Source organism: Pelobates fuscus, chromosome 8, assembly GCF_036172605.1.
Source record: "Pelobates fuscus isolate aPelFus1 chromosome 8, aPelFus1.pri, whole genome shotgun sequence".
Classification (NCBI taxonomy): Eukaryota; Metazoa; Chordata; class Amphibia; order Anura; family Pelobatidae; genus Pelobates; species Pelobates fuscus.
In genome coordinates this window covers 33,916,789-33,939,288 of record NC_086324.1, presented here as the reverse complement: position 1 = coordinate 33,939,288, position 22,500 = coordinate 33,916,789, and the positions used below count along the sequence as shown (strand labels likewise).

Here is a 22,500-nt window from a genome sequence, read left to right as displayed (position 1 = left end):
GTGTGGTACACAGGGAGCAGGGATATGATGTCATTCATATCCTCGCCCCCTCCAACACATGGCGGCGGGCACCTGGTCGCAGGGGTTGCAGGGCTGTGACCCCTGCGACCGCGGTATGTACGCCAGTGCATGCAGATGCACACACAATTAAAGGACCACTACAGACACCCAGATCACATCAGCTCAATGAAGTGGTCTGGGTGTCAGGTCCCTCTAGTTTTAACCCTGCAGCTGAAAACATAACAGTTTCAGAGAAACTGCTATGTTTCACCGAGGGTTAATCCAGCCTCTAGTGGATGTCTCACTGACAGCCGCTAGAGGAGCTTCCGCTATTCTAAAACACTGAACGTCCATAGGAAAGCATTGAGTAATGCTTTCCTATGGGCGGTTTGAATGCGTGCGCGGCAAGAGCATTCGGAGCTGAGAGGCGGAGGGATCCCCAGCGCCAAGGGAGTCCGGCGCTAGAGAAAGGTAAGTGCTGAAGACAAACACACTCTCACGAACAGATGCATACACACCAGCTAACAGACACACACATTTACTGACAGACACACTCAGCGACAGACATACATACACACTCACTTACAAAACATACACTCTCACTGACAAACACACACTCACTAACAGACATCAAACAGACTCACTAATACACAAACAAACACACTCAGTAAGAGACACACAGTAACACACTTACTGACACTCACTAGCAGACACACTCACTGACACTCACTAGCAGACACACTCACTGACACTCACTAGCAAACACACACACTGACACTCACTAGCAGACACACTCACTGACACTAGCAGACACACTCACTGACACTAGCAGACACACTCACTGACACTAGCAGACACACTCACTGACACTAGCAGACACACTCACTGACACTAGCAGACACACTCACTGACACTAGCAGACACACACACTGACACTCACTAGCAGACACACACAATGACACTCACTAGCAGACACACACTCACACTAACACATGTTTTTTTTTTTAATTTAATCCCTCAGCCTCCTTACCTTTTTGGAGTGCTGAAGGGATTCCCTGGGGTCCAGTGGTGCTGCTGGGCTCCTGGGCTCCTTGGCTGGCTGGCTGGCTCCCTCCCTCCCTGGCTGGCTGGCTCCCGGGCGGGCGCGAGGGAGCACTCTCCCATGTGTGCTTCCTCTTCAGCTCCCTCGCGCACCGCGTAGGGATGCCGGCGCCGGAAGATGACGTCATCTTCCGGCTCCGGTATCAGTATGCGGCGCGCGAGGGAGCTGAAGAGGAAGCACACATGGGAGAGTGCTCCCTCGCGCGCCCGCAGAACCGGGCGCTCGGCCAAGCTACAACAGGTCGTCGGTTGGAGGGGAGCGCAGTGCGCTTCCCTCCTTCCGGTCAGGCCGATTTTGCGCCCCCAGGGCCGGTGCGCCCTAAGGCGGCCGCCTGGGCCGCCTTATGGTAGCGCCGGCCCTGCACACACATACATACACACACATACATATACATACACACACATACATATACATACACACACATACATACACACACATACATACACACACATACATACACACACATACATACACACACATACATACACACACATACATACACACACATACATACACACACATACATACACACACATACATACACACACACATACACACACACATACACACACACATACACACACATACACACACACATACACACACACACATACACACACACACACATACACACACACACATACACACACACACATACACACACACACACATACACACACACACATACACACACACACACATACACACACACATACACACACACATACACACACACATACACACACACATACACACACACATACACACACACATACACACACACATACACACACACACACACATACACACACACACATACACATACACACACACATACACACACACATACACACACACATACACACACACATACACACACACACACACATACACACACATACACACACACATAGAGACACATATACAAAATGTATAAGCCACCCTCCTGTTTCCTACCTTTTAGATGCAGGAGGGTGACTTTCCCTGGTGTCCTGTGGTGACTCAGGCTGGTAGTAATCAGAGTTCCCACTCTGACTCCCTCTCCTTCCTCCCGCACGGGCTCTTTCTGATAGCTGGTAGGAGTGACGGGCAATCATTTCCTCCCAGCTGTGATGTCATCACAGGGGGCCCGGTCGTGCTGTTAAAGCGCCGCAGCACTGACCAGGGCCCTCTGGAAATTCATCTCCATCGGGTGGCCCTAACAGCATGGGCCACACGATGAGTGCCTTAAAAAATGCGGCCCCAGCGTTTTGCCGCGCGGGCTGGGACCGCAACACATGGTGGCGGGAACCCAGCTGCAACTCTTGCGACCGTGGTATGTACGGCACTGCCTAGGGCGTATGTTACACCTCTTCATACTATGTTCAATGACAGATAAGGGCAGAGATTATAACAATGATTGACAGGGAGCCAGGATGAAGGCACTTAGTTGATAGAGCTAAATGAAGCAGTGCGGCTTTCTACATGTAATTACATTTTTCGGACCTCACAAACACATATCTTTAAAATAAATATGAGGATAAGTAAACATGATTTTAAATATCTGGTGAAAATAATGACTCACATTTAAAGTTTTTAATTTATTGTTATTTCTAATCAGCTTGAAGTCCCGTGATGTCAGCGAGCTGTAGTGGTTATGGTGCTTGGAGTGTTCCTTTAAAGCAGGGGTAGGTTTTGTCCGGCCCGTGGAGAGTCGGCCCTGCTGTCAGCCTCCTGGTAGTTTGTTAATAGAGATGGAAGGAGCTAAGACCCGTGAGACTGCCGGATAGGAGGAGGACCAGGGAGGCTGCGATTCTCCCACGAGCAGGCAAGTTGGAGCGTTGCCGTGCATTACCATGGCAATGCTCCAACAGCACTGTGCTCGCAGGAAGAAAAGAGTGTAGTCAGCCTGCAGCCAGAGGAGCTGCAGGCTACAGTGCATGCAAAACCACTGGACCACCAGGGCTTGCAGTGATATGTCCCCTCTTTCCAGGCCAAAGGTAAGGAGGGCAGGGGAGTAGAGGAGGGGTACATTAAGTTTTTTCTTCCTCTTTTTAAGTAAAAAAAAAATAGATTTTCTGCCTTATTCCCCCACCAAAATATAGACTACACCACCTCACACACATACAGAACCCGTAACACAAACACACTACACCCCCTAACACAAACACACATACAGCACCCCTCACACAAACACACAGCACCCCTCACACAAACACACAGCACCCCTCACACACACATAGCACACGTAGCATACACACAACACCCTTTCTCACAGACACAGCACCCCTCACACACACAGCACCCCTCACACACACACACTGCATCCCTCACACACTGCACCACACACACACACACACACACACACACATTGCAGTAGTAACATCATCAATACCAGCTAACATCACACCAAAGAGAAGCAGTTCCAGCCATCACACTAGGAGTGAGTTAATTAAATGTTTGACCAAATACAGCAGGCTGTGTTTGTGTGAGGGGTTCTGTGTTTGTGAGGGAGGTGCAGTGTGTTTGTGTGAGGAGGTGTAGTGTGTGACGTGGTGTAGTGTATTTGTGTGAGGGGTTATGTGTGTGTGGGGTGCAAACACATTACACCACCTCACACACATACACCACCCCACACGTACTGCACCCCCTCACACACACACAGCATCCCTCACACAAGCAAATTTCACCCCTCACACACACACTACACCCCTCACAAACACACAGAACCCCTCGCACAAACACACAGCACCCCTCATGCACACACAGCACACCCTCACACACACACTGCATCCCTCACACACTGCACCACACACACACACACACACACACACTGCAGTAGTAACATCATCAATACCAGCTAACATCACACCAAAGAGAAGCAGTTCCAGCCATCACACTAGGAGTGAGTTAATTAAATGTTTGACCAAATACAGCAGGCTGTGTTTGTTTGAGGGGTTCTGTGTTTGTGAGGGAGGTGCAGTGTGTTTGTGTGAGGAGGTGTAGTGTGTAACGTGGTGTAGTCTATTTGTGTGAGGGGTTATGTGTGTGTGTGTGGGGTGCAAACACATTACACCACCTCACACACATTCACCACCCCACACATACTGTACTCCCTCACACACACACAGCATCCCTCACACAAGCAAATTTCACCCCTCACACACACACTACACCCCTCACAAACACACATCACCCCTCATGCACACACAGCACACCCTCACACACACACTGCATCCCTCACACACTGCACCACACACACACACACACACACACACACACACTGCAGTAGTAACATCATCAATACCAGCTAACATCACACCAAAGAGAAGCAGTTCCAGCCATCACACTAGGAGTGAGTTAATTAAATGTTTGACCAAATACAGCAGGCTAATTTTTATGTGGATAATTTTGTATGGCTCCGCAAATGATGTTTTAAATATCCAAATGACCCTTGGCACATAAAAGGTTCCCAACCTCTGCTTTAAGGAATTAGAGATTTACGTTGGGCTGGAATAAGCTCGCCAATCACTTTAGGTTTACATTGATGAAGCAATGTATAATTCAACTGAGTTGCTTCTGTTATGCCATTTTAAGGTCATTGTTATGCCATTTTAAGCTCATGAAAACCCACTCTACTAAATTTACAAATTTCAGTGATCAAAGATTGTTTTTTTTACACTGTTATCTCTTCCTCACCATTTTGTTTTCCACTGCGGTTGTCCCTTCATTTAAAGCCATTAGCAACTGATGCATAACAATGTTGCAAGAAAAATAATCCAGGTCACTATCTCATATTTGTTATCTTTCTCAGAGCTGATAGTCAGAGGATTCCACTAAGTAAGTGAGATATCATTTTCCATTCTAGGTTGTTACATCAAGCAGCGTTTTTAGCTCCAACCCACACTCCTTACAAATAATAGCATGAGCATATTTACTTTGCTGTATTGACTTTGCAAGCCATGAGTTCCTCTCTCAAGCTCCCTTCCGTGTTTTTATATGTCCTCGTAAAAGGCTAACTAGTGATATGAAGCATTCACATGGCATATCCACTTGTCTACTTTCCTTTAACTCATTTTTTGTTGTTTAGTCATTACATGGAAGATTAACTTTGAATAGGGCTATATTCTGTAACAGATAGCAGAAAAAAAAGAAGAAAATAATCTTTCATGATCAATATAAAAAGCATAATTATATTGCTCAATAAAAGATTTGAGTAAGAGCCAATGGAATAGATATCAGTTTTTTCACCTGACCAGATGAGCAGTATATGCCATCATGAAATACTATCAGGGTTATTCTCTAAACTCCAAATGATTTCAATGCAAGCGAACCTTTAGGCGTTTATGGGGGTATTCGGACAGCAATATCTAGACATTGTTCACATTATTTATCAATGTAGAAATTTTGCAAAGCAGCCTCTGTGTTAGAATGCTCTACTCCAGATTTAAACATGTCCCGATACCCAGGGCCAGATTAAGAGCCCAGTGGGCCTGGTGTCAACAATTATGATGGGCCTAATTACAAAATCTTATTGACATAAAACACTAAAACAGTCCTACCTCCTAAGCGTCATGTATCTGATGGAGATGGTGCTGGAGGGAAACTCATATGATGCAGCTATGAGAAAACACATACTCTATGCTAATCTCACGCTTTCACCTTTCAAGTAGACCCATACCCCCTAACAGCAGTGTCCAGTAAAGCAGGAAGTTTATGGATGGGGTTAAAGGGTGGGACACTGACACAAATCACATAACCAGAACTGCCGAAAGGGGTGAACATACACAAAAAGGGGGTATGTCTGTGTCCTCATGTCTCCCAGTGTTCCCATGTCTCCCAGTGTTCCCATGTCACTAGGGGACATTGAGAGATACTTGGGGACACTGAGATACTTGGGGACACTGGGAGACCTGGGGACACTGGGAGACTTTGAGACATGAGGGGGCACTGGGAGATAAGGGGCACTGAGACACTGTGATACATAGGGGACACTGTGATATATAGGTGACACTGGAGACTTGATAAAGACCTGGGTACAGGTCAAAACATTGCAGTGTCCAATAAACCTGCTTAAATCTATCACAGTGAGTGCCTGAGATTTTTTTCTTTTATACTAGGGGACACTGAGACACTTGGGGACACTGGGAGACTAGAGGATTCTGAGAGACTAGGGGACACTGAGACACTAAGGACACTGAGAGACACCAGGCACACTTGAAGGCATGGGGCTCTAAGATACAAAAGGGACACTGTGATACATAGGGACACTGGAGACCAATACACCTGCTTACATCTATCACAGTGAGTGCCTGAGATTTATTCTTTTATACTAGGGGACACTGAGACACTAGGAGACATGGGGACACTGGGAGACATTGGGGAACAGAGACACTGGGAGACTAGGGGACTTTGGGAGACTAGGAAACACTCACACCAGGGACACTGAGAGACACCAGGGACACTGGGAGACACTGAGAGACACCAGGGACACTGGGAGACATGGGATACTGAGATATGAAGGATACTGGCTGGGAGACATGGGGACACTGGGAGTGCCCCATGTCTCCCGGGTCTCAAAGTCGACCAGTGTCCCCATGTCTTCCTGTGTCTCCATGTCTCTCAGTGTCTCCTAGTGTCTCAGAGTTCCCATGTCGCCCAGTGTCCCAATGTCTCAGCGTCCCCAAGTCTCTCACCATCCCCATGTCTCGCAGGTTTGGAGCTGCTGTCTGAGATCTGTGCAGAGCTGCTCCCCTGCGGATCAGGGAGTAGTGAGAGGCAGGGAGGGATATGCTGTAACTTCTTATCCCTGCCTCTCTTCACACAAACAGCTACTCCTACTGGTCGGCGCTGGTATTGCAGAATAATCTCTGTTTATACTGAGACAGACATTTATATTGCCGGTATTAATGCAATACCGGCACTGGCTAGGTAGCCTTAAATACCTGAGAAATACTTCTGAGAAATATCTGGCAACCCTAAGAAATACCTGAGAAATACCTGGCAACTCTAAGAGTAGTGTGTAAAAAAAAAAAATTTTTTTTTATATATCAATGGGCCTATTCCATGGGCCTGGGCCTGGAGCTGCAGCTCCATCAGCCCCTATGTTAATATGGCCCTGCCGATACCACTGAATAACTGGTCACTGTCTGCCTGAAAATTCGGTTAATGTGAATGTTAAAAAAAAGTCATTAGCAATATTTAGATATATAATTCATAGGGAGAGAGGCTTAAACCTAGTTTCGTACATTAGGTTTAATATTCCAAACACCTTAAAGAGCTCATTTAAAGGGGAAATATTTTGGCATTTCAAGGTGACCAGCTCCTTTAACAAAAACAAAAAACACACATAATCATAGAAACCTAGAATGTGATGGCAGATAAGACCCATTCGGTCTAATCTACTCCCATCTAGATGGATCCAATATGTGTCTCTCAAGTTGATGCATTTGACAGAACAAGTGAGTACTGCATAATTTTCACCTTATATGGAAGTAAAGATATTGACTTTTATTTCACCATACAGCACTGATTTAAAAAAAATAATTCTTTTAGGTTTTCTGAAAAAGTATAATATGCCTAAAATAAAACATTAGACTAATTTATGGCTAAATTCCTTAAGGCTATATATATTATTACCTCGGACAAAGTGCAGGTTTATTACCTGTTGACTGCATCTTAAGTAATAAACCAAGTAAAATATTGTTAATCTCTTATTATTGCATATAGTCTTGTGAGTCATTAGGCTCCTCTTCTCCAATGCTCATTCAGATGCAAGACACCGCTGACTGTTTTGCTCATCACAATTCTATCGCAAATAACTCAAAGTATAGAATAGGTAACACATGCTACTGAATTCACGGGCAAATATAGAACACTAATCTCTTCAGTTTCATATTTTAGCTACGAAATCAGGTCTATACTTACCAACATTTGATTGGTTATCTTGACTGCTGACCACTCGTTACCCCAACCCTCTCCTTCCAGATAAACAGACCCACAGATTTATTTTTTTGGGCAAGGCAATGGCCACAGCTTTATTTTACAAACCACTAGATGGCTTTTCCCCATGATTTTTCCAAGAGTCTTCCACAACACTCATCCCGTCTTCAACCAAGAGTAGGCTGCTACCCCAAAGCCCATTTACGGCAGACATTCCATTCTGCTATCTATGACAAAATGAGAAGAACAGAGAAACACAACAAACAAGCAAAACAGAACAATAAACAATAGAAACAGTGAAGGGTGGGCGGGACAAACACTGTCAGGCTTCCTCAACAGTGCCCAGGCATTGTCTCTCAGTTATCACCCAAGATTCCTTGGTCCAGGTAATGTTCCATACATAGTAACCTATTGGTTATCATGCCTACGGCAGTGGCAGAAATATTGTCACCCACTCTCCTTCTCCAGGGGTCGGGGGAGTCCTTTCTGATGTAAGCATATTTAAATCCAGCAAACAAAAGTAACTCTGGTTTGTTTCTCATATAATTTGGTATTAATAAAAGTCATATTGATGTCAAAGCTGCCTTCTAATAAAATATAGCCAGTGCTATATTTGTCATGAATCCAATGACATTGAATAAATGTTAATTTTTGGATAATTTATGGTAAACTATGCAAATATGTGCTTTTTGATTCATTTTTTACACACTTTATAGAAGTAAGAGGGATAACAGCTGATTTTTAAAATGAACGAGGTATGCATTTTCCTGGCTGGCCGTGTTAGAAAGTTAGCATAACAATATACATTGCTGGGAGGGAAGGGATTATCAGTTCTTATGTGCTAAACATCCATTTACAAATAGGACAGTGCTCTTACATAGGTAGTGGAATTTTGATTTATTGAGGCGCAAACAAAATATGCTTATACAAAGTACACAAAATGAAAAACAGCAAGTATATATATTTATATATATATATATATAAAAAAACAAAGAATATGAGAACTCTGAGAATGGACAATAGTAAGGAGAAACTCAGTAGCTTGCCATTCAGTAAATCCCTGCTCAAGTCTCAAAATTGTTTTTGCTCACATGTGCCATTACTGAGAGAACATATCTGAAACATATCAGACCACTGTAACATATCCCCTGTTCCTAAATTACAAATTTCCATTGACTGGATCGGTATACGAACCTCAACGAACAGATTGCCCCTTTTTGGTTTGTATACCGGATAAAGTCCCGAACAGACCACACAGAACAGCCGTGTGACGCTCGTTAACCCACTTGACCTCACTATCACCTTCTCAAACCGCAATCACTTCAACATTCTAAGTGGTCGGCTGGGTGGCCATAGTTCATATGGACGAACATGAGCCGGCGGCCGTCTTGGTTTTTCGAACGCACCCAGCGGTGTTTGGTTGTCCAGTGTATGGAACTATTATCGGACACTCAACGGTGTGAACACCGCTAGAACTTCCACCTGCGTTTGTTTCCATTCGTCTGGGAGGAGCGGCGTTTGGTGGGAGCAAACTCCCGAACAAGATACACGGTGTAGAGTACGCACAAACAGTTTACTCACATTTATTGTTATAATTCATACTCCCGAAAGAGATCGACCACACAGGGTGAATTCATGGAACTCTTTTAGGCAAGCGCCTCATGTGCGGTCAGTCTAAACTATACCACGGTGGCGATTTGTCTACATTCGTGGGATCTGAGCGCTTTTAGGATATGTTGGGCGGTCATATCCAGGATATCCAGGGATATAGTACTTGAAGGGGTACCTCACTGTTAAAGGGTTGTTTTGGGGGAGTTAATATAATTATGTTGTGTACTTTGTATCTGTCCCATCTCAGGTCCAGTGGGGAATGCCCCTGAAATATGTTATTGTAGACCCCTTGCAAGGGGATTCACATAAAAGGCTGTGTGTGGTCCCATTAAAACCAGTTCACTTCACCCTCAACACAGAGCCTCGTCTCGTGATTGTAGGGAACAGCTATACCGGCTTTTATTTACGCTTGGATAACTACTTGGGAATGCTACAGCACTACTCACACTAGGAGAAAAGGGCGTCTCTGGAGGCAGAAACCCCTCTTCTCTTGGGGTGGCCATCACAGTCACCAATAAGGACAGTCCAGAATCCAGAATATATATTTGTGATCAGTGCTTAAAGACCGTAACATAGAAGTAGTACGTAAGTCAGTTTTTAAATGTTAAAATACTTCATTTGTGTTTAGATATTTAAAATAGTTTTATCCTTAAGCATATCTTGTATTTTTATCGAAACAGATTCTGGTAACTGCTCTGGTTTCTTTTGAGATGACGTTGTGTTCTGTTTGGAAAGCTAATATTCTATTGGACTGCTTCCAATTTTGAACTAAGAAGGACTGTGTTCTAATTACATAATCCACTTCTCATGTATCGTCTCCCATAAATAATCTCTGTAAACATCTGTGACCTTGTATTTTCACAGCTATGTTGAGCAAATAAAAGTAAATTATCTAAACTCTGCAGAGCAAAATAATTAATTTCTTAGCGAACCCTGGTTTTATTGGGTTCTATTCACTAAACAGTGAAGTGCATCAAACTGACAACTAACCTATGAAGAGAAAGCTAAGATAGCAAAGTTGGAAAACACGAACAATGTTAAACTGTTGATTTTGTAAAATGTCGTCTACATTTTGCAAAGCATAGGCTTGATTTATTTCCAGCCGATTTTTTTACATTTTTCGACAGCTTATCGGCTCCCAATAAGCCATATAACAGTTCAGATTATATTACTGCTGTTAAAAGCTTAGCGGGAGCCAATTAATATTATTTCAAATATCGAAACCATAGCCTATACTTTACATAGAAAATATAAACTTTGGTGATTTAATTCCAGGTGTCAGTCATATAATACTAGATATAAAACGTCTAAATTTGACACTCAAAAGTAGTTGACAAGTGTTTTCTTTGACTATTTTTCCACTGGCAACCTTTGGGGATTAATAAGACCTTTATATTAGTAAAACCTCTTTCATGACCCCACCTTCCATATAGAGGGCGAGGAAATATCTACTAAACAGTGAGCAGCCAGTGTCTGACACCTTCATTAAAAAATAGTGACTGGGCAGCTACTTCCTGGGAGGAGGGCGTGGCACGGGTGGTGGCTATAACAAAATAAAAGTTATCTGTCCACCCCCCTGCACCTACCTGTGGCCATCAGGTGGGGTTTATTACATAAAAAATGCAGAGTAGGGGACATCCTCGTGTTTCTCCTGCCCCTGCGCATGGTCAGCGGGTATAATTAAAATAAATGGAGGGAGCAGTGGGCAGAGGCTACTAATGTAATAAGTTGTGGTATAGGCCTAGCGGTATTATTCTTTGATTTTTTTATATACTTCTAAATAAATGATAATTTTAAGCTTACATTCATATCGCGGGGGCTATTTTTTCTTCTTTGTGCTAATTGTTAAGCCCTTGCCACTGTGCTTTTACCGGACCTCAGATCACCTGAGGTAATAGAGTCAATTAATACTGGAAGGATTTATGAATATTTTCGTTTTTGTGGCTACTAATGTAACATCTGAGGGTGGCCTAATGCCCGCTATAGCCCCATGGAGTGGGGTGTAATAAATTGTAAATGTAATAAATGTAATAAATAAGGGTGGGAATAATGCCCCTGCAAACTCATGCAGTCCAGGGAGAAGTGAGTCTTACCTGTCAGAGTGCTCTGATTTTGTAGAAAGTCAGATAAACTGCAGACAGACAAGTAGTGATGTCCTTACTGGATCTCTGTCTGGATATCCTATCCCAATGAAGGCTCTGTGGCTTCCATCTCACTCAGTGCTGTCAATCGATGAGCTGTGTATGCACGGGATGAGCTGTGTATGCATAGAACGCCGTAACGGCTTGCACCCCCTGGAGGTCCGGTGTACTCACCTCTGCCGCGATCCTCTTCTGGGGGGCTGCCTGACAGCCCAGACAGCCCCCCTCCGGCAAATGAGGCCCCCTGGGGCCATGTGATCGCTCTCAAAGAGCGATCTCATGGACCCCTATAGCTGGCTTTGGATCTGCCAGCAGAGGGGTGTCTAAAATATTAGACAGTCCCCCTGCTGGTAGGTAGTGTAAAAAAAAAATTATTAACATGTTATAAAATAAATTAAATGCCTTTTATATATATATATATATATACATATTATATATATGTAACGTCATACGTAATGTATTTTAATATTAGTATATATATTAGTATTAAAATACACTTAGAATGACGTTACATATATATATAATATGTATATATATTATATATATAATAGATCTACATATATATATTATATATATATACGTATAATGACAATAATAAATAAATAAAATAATTAAATAAATAAATAAAATATTGAAACAAAATTTAAAATAAATTATATATTCATATGTAATTTCATTCTAACTGTATTTTGTTATTAATATATATATATTGGAAACAGAATACACTTAGAATGACATTCTATATATATCTATCTATATCTAAAATACAAATAACCGCAAATATATATATAGAGATAAATACATATAATTACATAAAAGATTACATTAGTATACACGTAGATTTTAAATACCTATAAATGCATATATATTAAAATTCTACGTGTATATTTAAGTAATTTTTTAACATAATTATGTCATTTGATTAATTAAAATGTGATTGACATGCCTGACAACACAGGGAGAAAGTGCAGAGAATTTAATTTGCAAGCACTATATTTGACCCTGTAACTCTCCAAGACACCATAAAACCTGTATATAGGGAGTACTGTTTTACTCGGGAGACTTCGCTGAACTTAAATATTAGTGTTTAAAACTGGTAAATTGTATTACAACGATGATATTTTAAGTAAAAGTGACGTTTTTTACATTTTTTTACAAACAAACAGCACTTTTATGGACTATATTATTGTTGTAATATGTTTTACTGTTTTAAAACACTAATATTTGTGTTTAGTGAAATCTCCCGAGAATAACAGTACCCCCCATGTACAGGTTTTATGGTGTTTTGGAAAGTTAGAGAGTCACATATAAGGCTTGTATTTCATTTTTTTTACATTGAAATTTGCCAGATTAGTTATGTTGCCTTTGAGACCGTATGGTAGCCCAGGAATAAGAATTACCCCCATGATGGCATACCATTTGCAAAAGTAGACAACCCAAGGTATTGCAAATGGGGTATGTCCAGTCATTTTTAGTAGCCACTTAGTCACAAACACTGGCCAAATATTCGTTTTTTGCTTTTTTCACACAAAAACAAATATGAACGCTAACTTTGGCCAGTGTTTGTGACTAAGTGGCTACTAAAAAAGACTAAACATACCCCACGTTCAATACCTTGGGTTGTCTACTTTTTCAAATGGTATGCCATTATGGGGGTAATTCTCATTCCTGGGCTACCACACCATCTCAAAGGTAACATTACTAATCTGGCAAATTTCAATTTGAAAATGGAACGCTCTATATTTGACCCTGTAACTTTCCAAAACACCATAAAACCTGTTAATGGGGGGTACTGTTGTACTCGTGAGACATTGCTGATTACAAATATGTGCATTTTTATGCAGTAAAACCTAACAGTATTATGACATTTACAGCTACAATGTGAGGCAGAACTACAAATGTAAAAAAAAATCTCATTTTTTATTTTATTTTATTCATAATAAATTATGTTTTATATATAAATATTTTACATGAAATTAAAGCCCTGTTTCTCCTGAACAAAATGATATATAATAAGTGTGGGTGCATTTAATATTTAATAATAAAGAGGTGAATTACGGTTGAACAGACATATAGCGCAATTACAAAAAGAAAGAACAACGAGTAGAGAGAGTTTGTCAGGTTGCTGCTGTTTATGGTGGGGGGTAACCCCTATACAAAATGAATACAAAGACAAGAGAAAATAAGTATTTAGCAGACCAGAGAGGGAGGGAAGAAACACCAAAAGGAGTATCTCATTCTCAAATCCCTACTTGGAGCTAATACAGTAGAAGCAACCCATGTACACTAAAGTTCCATAAATATAAAATAACTTTTAATCAAAAACACTTAAAATATATCTAAAGAGTAAATATAAACAAAGAAATATAAATAAATAAATTGATAATTTTGATAAAGCTGTGATCAGCAGCCCATCAAGTCCTAACAGGAAAGGCAATAAGGCCTAAAACAAAAAGCCACACAAGGGTGAGTTAAATTTAGGAGTGAGGTTGGCAGCATATGGCTACACGAAAAATAATAATATAAATGCTGAGAGACGTAGTGTCTTTACCTCCCATACATTTGCATAACACGGATGCCCAATTACTGAATCACCCCAGAGTAAACAATTCCCCAGTGTTGCACAAGATTCCTGCAACTAAGAAAAAGAACATCAGCTAACTGTCTAGTGGAGCTTGTTAGCCGGCTGGAGGCTAGGTAGAGTGACCGGCGAAAAAAGGTCGATCTGCACCGATGTCTAAACTCTAACCATCCTGTATGTAAACGGGATCTCCTAAAAGCATTTTAACATAAAAGGTCTAAACTTAAGCTAGTGATAGAACTGGAGCAATTAGTAGAAAGTCTGTGTGTCCCTTGTGTCTAACTCCATATCTAGCTGGTAAATGCTCGTCCCGACGCGCGTTTCGCCGGTAGCTCGGCTCGTCCAGGGGAACCGGATTGAAAAGCATGAAGGATTTAAATATCCCGCCCTTCTTTCCTATTGGCTGGAAATTGTCATTAGCCATTATGGAGAGGGGAGGGACTAAGATCGGTAAAGAATTAACCCATTCTGGCCAGGTTAAAATCGGCACATATCATGTGATGATACAATGGAAAATCATAGAAAAAGCATTTGGCAAATATGAAAAAATGTGTGCGACAAGAACAGATATAATATTTGGAAATCCTCGTGCAGTATTTGACTAGATCGAGAAGTCAATGCTGCATATCACAGAAAGAGTTACAATAGCACTTCATATTATGATCAGTAACTACAGTGGTATTAGACTGAAACATAATGCTAAGGAAGTAAAAGATGTAACACTGTTAAATAATACCAGTAATTGTAACATATGTGATCAAATAAACTGAGAAGGAAATTGAGAGAATTCTAAACTGAGAAAGATGAGAAAAATAAATGATATATATATATATATATATATGGAAGTGTTTGTTTCTGAATCACCTTCTATAGATTATATTATATTTATTCATAAATCCTAAGTGGATTCTTCAGAAATCTATGTTGCCCTTCTACATTCATAATCACCATGTGATGGTATATATTTCAAATATTTACAAATGTTGCTGAATTGAAAAATAATAAATTTCTCCTCCATTAAGAGTGCATGAATGGGGTGAAATTGAATTCTTCATTCAGTCCTTTCGGGTATAACGTCTGGAAAAGGTAAATCCAACGGGATTCTGCCTTTAGCAAAGCGATGTTAATATCACCTTTACGGTGATTTAGAGACAGTTTTTGTATCACCTGGAATTTTAAGACCTCAGGTTTGGACGCATGATTGGCTCTTACATGTTTTGAAATTGGAGTTTCAATATGTAAATTAGTGATAGAATTAACGTGCTGTAGAATTCTTCTACGCAGCTGTTGGTATGTTTTGCCAATGTACTGTAGTCCACATTCACAAGTTATGATGTAAATCACATTAGTGGAACTACAGTTAACAAAGGCATTAATGATTGTCTCTTTTCGGGTTCTTTTATTCAGGACAGATTTTGTAGGTAGTATGAAATTACAGGCCTTACAGTGGCCACATCTGTAAAGGCCATTGGTTGTCCGAAGCCAAGTACGAGTAGGAGGTGTCTTTAGAATAGGTTTGAAGTGGCTGTGTGTTAAGATATCCCCTAAGTTACTCGCTCGTCTGTATGTCATCGAGGGTAGTTTGGTAAGAGTATTGTTCAAACTGGAATCGTATTGCAGTACCGGCCAATTCCTGCTGAGTATTTGTTGTGCTGTATTCCAGTGTTTATCGTATGTACCAATGAATCTTGTTACATTAGGGGTTATAGAGAGTTCTCTGGGTGGTCTATGCAGACTCTCCGATCTATCCACAGTTTGAGTTCTTTGGTAAGCTTTTTTTAAAGGAATTGTTTACTCTGGGGTGATTCAGTAATTGGGCATCCGTGTTATGCAAATGTATGGGAGGTAAAGACACTACGTCTCTCAGCATTTATATTATTATTTTTCGTGTAGCCATATGCTGCCAACCTCACTCCTAAATTTAACTCACCCTTGTGTGGCTTTTTGTTTTAGGCCTTATTGCCTTTCCTGTTAGGACTTGATGGGCTGCTGATCACAGCTTTATCAAAATTATCAATTTATTTATTTATATTTCTTTGTTTATATTTACTCTTAAGATATATTTTAAGTGTTTTTGATTAAAAGTTATATTTTATATTTATGGAACTTTAGTGTACATGGGTTGCTTCTACTGTATTAGCTCCAAGTAGGGATTTGAGAATGAGATACTCCTTTTGGTGTTTCTTCCCTCCCTCTCTGGTCTGCTAAATACTGACATATAGCGCAAATTCCAGTTTTTGTTTACGTTTTCTTTTGATCAGAACGTGTACTATTGACTCCGTCCTGAAGGGGTTAAAAGCTAGACATGGTGATTTGAAGATTGTAAACAGCTGGATTTGCCAACAGCTGTACAACAGTTCTACACAAAAAGCTAATTCACTCTTTAATAAATATTTTAAAAAAACATATTTTCTCTTGTATCATAAAACGCAGCATTGCTATAGCGTAACCTTGTTAAAGCAGCTGTGTATAAGAAGAATGATTGATGCCTCTGGGATCATTATGTTTTATTTGAATACCTGGAACACATTCAAGCTTTTTTTTATGCCAGGAGAACATGTGTTGCGATTTGAAATAATAGCAATAGTAATATTATTTATTTATTTATTTATTACTGCTATTTATAAAGCACACACAGATTCCGCAGCGCTGTACAATTAGTGGAGAAACGTACAATATACACAGACAAATACAAGAGGTATAGAGAGCCCTGCCCGTAAGCTGATATCTAGCCATTGGAGCTCTTTTCTACAAAGTGCTTGACTAGATGGCCCGTGAGCTTACAATCTAAAGGATACCATGGGGATTTGAGACAAGAGGTAGCAGGGGAAGTTTGGAGGTGATGGCTGAAAGAGTTAACAGAGAAGCAGCTATTGGTAAAATACAATGGGAATGAAGAGGTAATTGAGTGAAAATCTCAAACAGCTGGAGGAGCATGCTATATATTTAGGGGGAGCCTAGGTGGGTGGGAGGAGGGGAGAAAAAAAATGCAGTCTTCACTGAGTTGAATGTGAAGTGAGGCCTGAGGAGTAGAGATAGAACAGTCATATGAAGGTATTTACGACTGGGGAGGGGAAAACAAGAGTGTGATAGAGGGGGAGGGGGGTAGAGTAGGCATGTGTTATAAACTATTGAAAAGTTTAGCAACCAAATTCTATCACCCAAAATATTAATATTAGAGTTGTTAACAGAGATACTTCAAATGCTCTTTTAAGAGGACATTAACCATGATACTTTAGAGAATAAACTAGCTCACTGTTTAGATAATGTGTACTGCTAAAGCACAAACAACCAATCATCACTCTGGATGCAATACATTGCATTTTCACCTTTTTATAAGCCCCTCTTCATTTAGATTGTAGTTCACTAGAGTATGATCTTCATCCCATGTTGTTCCCCTAGGTCATACTTAAAGGAACACTGTAGGGCCAAGAAAACAAATATGTATTCCTGACACAATTAAACTCCCCCCCCCCCCCCCCCCCCCCCGCACCACCCCAGCTTCCACCTTAACCCCTTAAGGACCAAACTTCTGGAATAAAAGGGAATCATGACATGTCACACATGTCATGTGTCCTTAAGGGGTTAAATAAGTTTGAAACCTACCTTTTTTCCAACTCTGCTTGGGTCTGTTGGTGCTGGCTAAACCCCCTTGACTGAGATCATCAGAATTTACAATCTCAGCCAATCCAATGATTTCTCGTAGGAAAGCATTGGGTGTCTAATGCGCATTTGTGTGACAAAATGCCGTGCTGTGCCAATCAGCATCTCTGCATAGAGATGCATTGACTCAATGCATCTCTATTAGGAAAGTTCAGCGCCTTCATGCAGAGCGTGGTGACGCTGACCCAGAATGCACTTCTAGTTACCATCTGAATGACTGCCACTGGAGGTGTCTCTAGGCAGCATTGTTTTCTTTGAGGCAGTGTTTACATGAAAATGCCTGCAAGGACAGGCTATACACACTATAACAACTACATTAAGCTGTAGTTGTTCTGGTGACTATCATGTCCCTTTAACATGTTGCAATGAGTCGAAATCACTTGCATGTTTAATTTACCAACAGTAAAGCTCTATCAAATTTCTTGGTTCTTTATTTTTAAAACCATCATTACCTACACAAACGATGCTCGTAGCCTGAATTCAGTTTACGTTTTAAACAATTCAACTTTGAGGTTATATACATTGAAGGGGCTCTGCATGCTTCTAACGTTGCTGTTATTTCTTTAGTCCTATGGAGGATATGTCACCTCGATGGTCCTTGGAAATGGCACCGGACTGTTTAAGTGTGGGATTGCCGTTGCTCCAGTTTCAAACTGGGAATATTATGGTATGTAAACGTTAGGCAAAAGTCAATTTCCCATCACTCTGTTTTACTATGTGTATATAATCCTAACAGTTGCCTATTTGTATTTCGAGATTACAATGGTTTAAACTAATAAAACTAGCCAGATATTTATTTTAAAGCATTTAACCCCTTAAGCACAGAGCTTCAGAAGCTTGTCTTTCACTTAATGACAACAGCATTTTTTGCATTTTTTGCTGTTTGCGTTCAACTGCAATTTGCAATTTACTAATTAATTGCACCGACGCATATTATATACCGTTTTTTAAAGGACAGAAAGGGCTTTAATTTGATGTAACATAGATCTACATAAATGCTTATTTATTATAAAAAAATATAGAAAAATGCAAAAAAAATAAGATTTTGAGTTTTTTTTACAGTTTTTGCAATAATAATGTGTGCACAATTAGTGCAGGTTAAGGAAAGTAATTAAAAATAAATTTATTTAGTTGTTCTGATTTACAGAATATATAATGTGTCTGGGAGTTTAAGTTTCTTTTCGTAGTTACAGGTCACAAAGCACAAGGAGTAAAATAAACTTTTAATGTGGAGCGATTTTAGAATTTGGTATGTTTGTCTTGTAAGCTTAAAGGGACACTCCAGGCACCCAGACAACTTCTGCTCATTGGAGTGGTCTGGGTGCCAACTCCCACTACCCTTAACCCTGCAAGTGTAATTATTGCAGTTTTTTATAAACTGCAATAATTACTTTGCAGGGTTAAGTCCTCCCCTAGTGGCTGTCTACTAGACAGCCACTAGAGGGCACTTCCTGGTCTATAGCACAGGAAACCTGTGCTAGAGCGTCGCTGGACGTCCTCCAGCGTCGCTCTATTCCCCATAGGGAAGCATTGAAATTCATTTTCAATGCTTTCCTATGGGGTGCGCCAATGCGCATGCGCAGCATTGCCGTGCATGCGCATTAGGTCTCCTTGGCCGGTGGGCGGGATCAGTCTCGCCCACCGGCCGACGGAGGAAGAAGGTGGAGCGGCGGGGGAGGAGCAGGCAGCGACGTGGGACATGTTGCTGCCTGAGGTAAGTGACTGAAGGGGTTTTCACCCCTTCAGCAACTGGGGATTGGGGGTCGGGAGGGAGAGGGAACCTCCAGTGCCAGGAAAACGGATTGTTTTCCTGGCACTGGAGTTTCCCTTTAATAGCCATAAAAGAAAACAAAATAGCCACACAAAAGTATATATTTATATAAAGTAGACACCACAGGCTATTTACCTAAGGTTGTTTTGACACTTTCTACGTAGCCATTTTACCGCCAACCTCTGCTAAATATTGGAGTAAAATTTAGTTTTTTTGGGGTTTTGGCACACAAACTTATAACAAAGAACTTCTCATGTGTATTTTGTAAAGCTGGTGTGTGCTATTCCTGTACGAAGTTTTATGTGTTCAGTTACTTCTGCTGAGTACAACGGTACCCCCATTGTATGTCTTTGCCACTATTTCGTGAAGCTACAGTGCCATATATGAGACCTGTCCTTTTCAGTATTCACAGTCGAATTTTGAGAGACGGATTTAATGAGCCTATGCTTCCATTTGGGGTATTATAGTAGTTTGACTGTTCAAATAACCCCACAAAGGCCTACCATTTGTAAAAGTAGACACCCCAGGGTATCTCATAAGGTGCATATTGTGCCTTAACATGCCCCGATTATTTCACCAATATATGCCAAAGTATGTGGTAAAAAATAATTTTGTGCATTTTTTACATATGGATTGCATTTTTGCTGGGCATTTTGTATATTTCATATGTGCCACTAAGTTCAACCCCCCCAAATTATGCTCAGCTAAGTCTTCTGAGTAAAAGGACACCCCCATTGTATGTCTTTGGCACTATTTCGTGAAGCTACAGTGCCATACAGGAGACCTGTCCTTTTCAGTATTCACAGTAGAGTTTTGAGAGACGGATTTAATGAGCCTATGCTTCCATTTGGGGTATTATAACAGTTTGACTGTTCAAAAAAAAAAACCACAAAGGCCTACCATTTGTAAAAGTAGACACTCCAGGGTATCTCATAAGGTGCATATTGTGCCTTAGCATGCCCCCATTTTTCCACCAATATATGCCAAAGTATGTGGTAAAAAATTATTTTGGGCATTCTTTTACATACGGATTGCATTTTTGCTGGGCATTTTGTATATTTCATATGTGCCACTAAGTTCAAACCCCCCAAATTATGCTCAGCTAAGTCTTCTGAGTAAAAAGACACCTCCAATGAATGTCTTTGGCACTATTTCGTGAAGCTACAGTGCCATATAGGAGACCAAGCCATATCAGTTTTTACCGAACTTTGAATTTTGACGCTGGGCCTATGTGCAATTTGCAAGCATCTTCGCAGGTTTTAAATTCAAACTACCCACAAAGGCCTACCATTTCTTAAAGTAGACACCCCAGGGTATTTCAAAAGGCATATTTTGAACCATAGCGTGGGATCATTTTTCCGCTAGCTTGTACCAAGCAGGGGCGGGCTGGGCCGGGGGGCAGGGAGGCAATTGCCCCCCAGTCCGCCCTAAATAGTTTACAAAACGGCCGCTGCAGGGCCGGTCCTGGGCGCCAGAAGGAGGGGGGGTGCCGCGCGGAGCAGGCTGATGGCCTGTTACAGGGAGCCCAGCAGGTGGTCAGCTGGCCACCTAGGGCGCCCCGGTAGCAAGGCAGAGTAGGCACCTGCTTGTCCCAGACAGCAGGTGCCTACTCTGCAGGAATATACCGGCCGCGTGAGGAAGGAGGCAGGCGGCGAGGGAGCACTGCCTCTGCTGCTGATCTTCCTGCTCCCTCGTGCGCCCTCTCTGGTGATGCCGGGAGCCGGAATATGACGAGGGAGGGAGCAGAGAAGAGCAGGAAGTCACTGGACCCCGGGGAAATGACCCAGAAGACTCCTAATGGTAGGAGCAACAAGGAATTTGTGTGTGTGTGTCTGGAAGTGAGTGTGTGTGTCTGGAAGTGAGTGTGTGTGTCTGGAAGTGAGTGTGTGTGTCTGGAAGTGAGTGTGTGTGTCTGGAAGTGAGTGTGTGTGTGTCTGGAAGTGAGTGTGTGTGTGTCTGGAAGTGAGTGTGTGTGTGTCTGGAAGTGAGTGTGTGTGTGTCTGGAAGTGAGTGTGTGTGTGTCTGGAAGTGAGTGTGTGTGTGTGTGTGTGTCTGGAAGTGAGTGTGTGTGTGTGTGTGTCTGGAAGTGAGTGTGTGTGTGTGTGTGTGTCTGGAAGTGAGTGTGTGTGTGTGTGTGTGTCTGGAAGTGAGTGTGTGTGTGTGTGTGTGTCTGGAAGTGAGTGTGTGTGTGTGTGTGTGTCTGGAAGTGAGTGTGTGTGTGTGTGTGTGTGTCTGGAAGTGAGTGTGTGTGTGTGCGTGTCTGGAAGTGAGTGTGTGTGTGTGCGTGTCTGGAAGTGAGTGTGTGTGTGTGTCTGGAAGTGAGTGAGTGTGTGTGTGTCTGGAAGTGAGAGTGTGTGTGTCTGGAAGTGAGTGTGTGTGTGTCTGGAAGTGAGTGTGTGTGTGTCTGGAAGTGAGTGTGAGTGTGTGTGTGTCTGGAAGTGAGTGTGTGTGTGTCTGGAAGTGAGTGTGTGTGTGTCTGGAAGTGAGTGTGTGTGTGTGTGTGTGTCTGGAAGTGAGTGTGTGTGTGTGCGTGTCTGGAAGTGAGTGTGTGTGTGTGCGTGTCTGGAAGTGAGTGTGTGTGTGTGCGTGTCTGGAAGTGAGTGTGTGTGTGTGTGTGTGTCTGGAAGTGAGTGAGTGTGTGTGTGTCTGGAAGTGTGAGTGTGTGTGTCTGGAAGTGTGAGTGTGTGTGTCTGGAAGTGTGAGTGTGTGT

General features: G+C 41.8%; 1 protein-coding gene across 2 annotated transcripts in view; it reads left to right on the top strand.

Moving 5' to 3' along the window:
- LOC134571431 (prolyl endopeptidase FAP-like) overlaps nucleotides 1-22,500 on the top strand; it is a 110,714-nt gene that overhangs the window by 77,965 nt on the left and 10,249 nt on the right. For both annotated transcript variants that reach the window (XM_063429675.1, XM_063429676.1), the window contains one exon: nucleotides 18,587-18,686. In XM_063429675.1, the coding sequence (XP_063285745.1) occupies nucleotides 18,587-18,686 (100 nt within the window). The remainder of the gene's footprint in view (nucleotides 1-18,586; nucleotides 18,687-22,500) is intronic.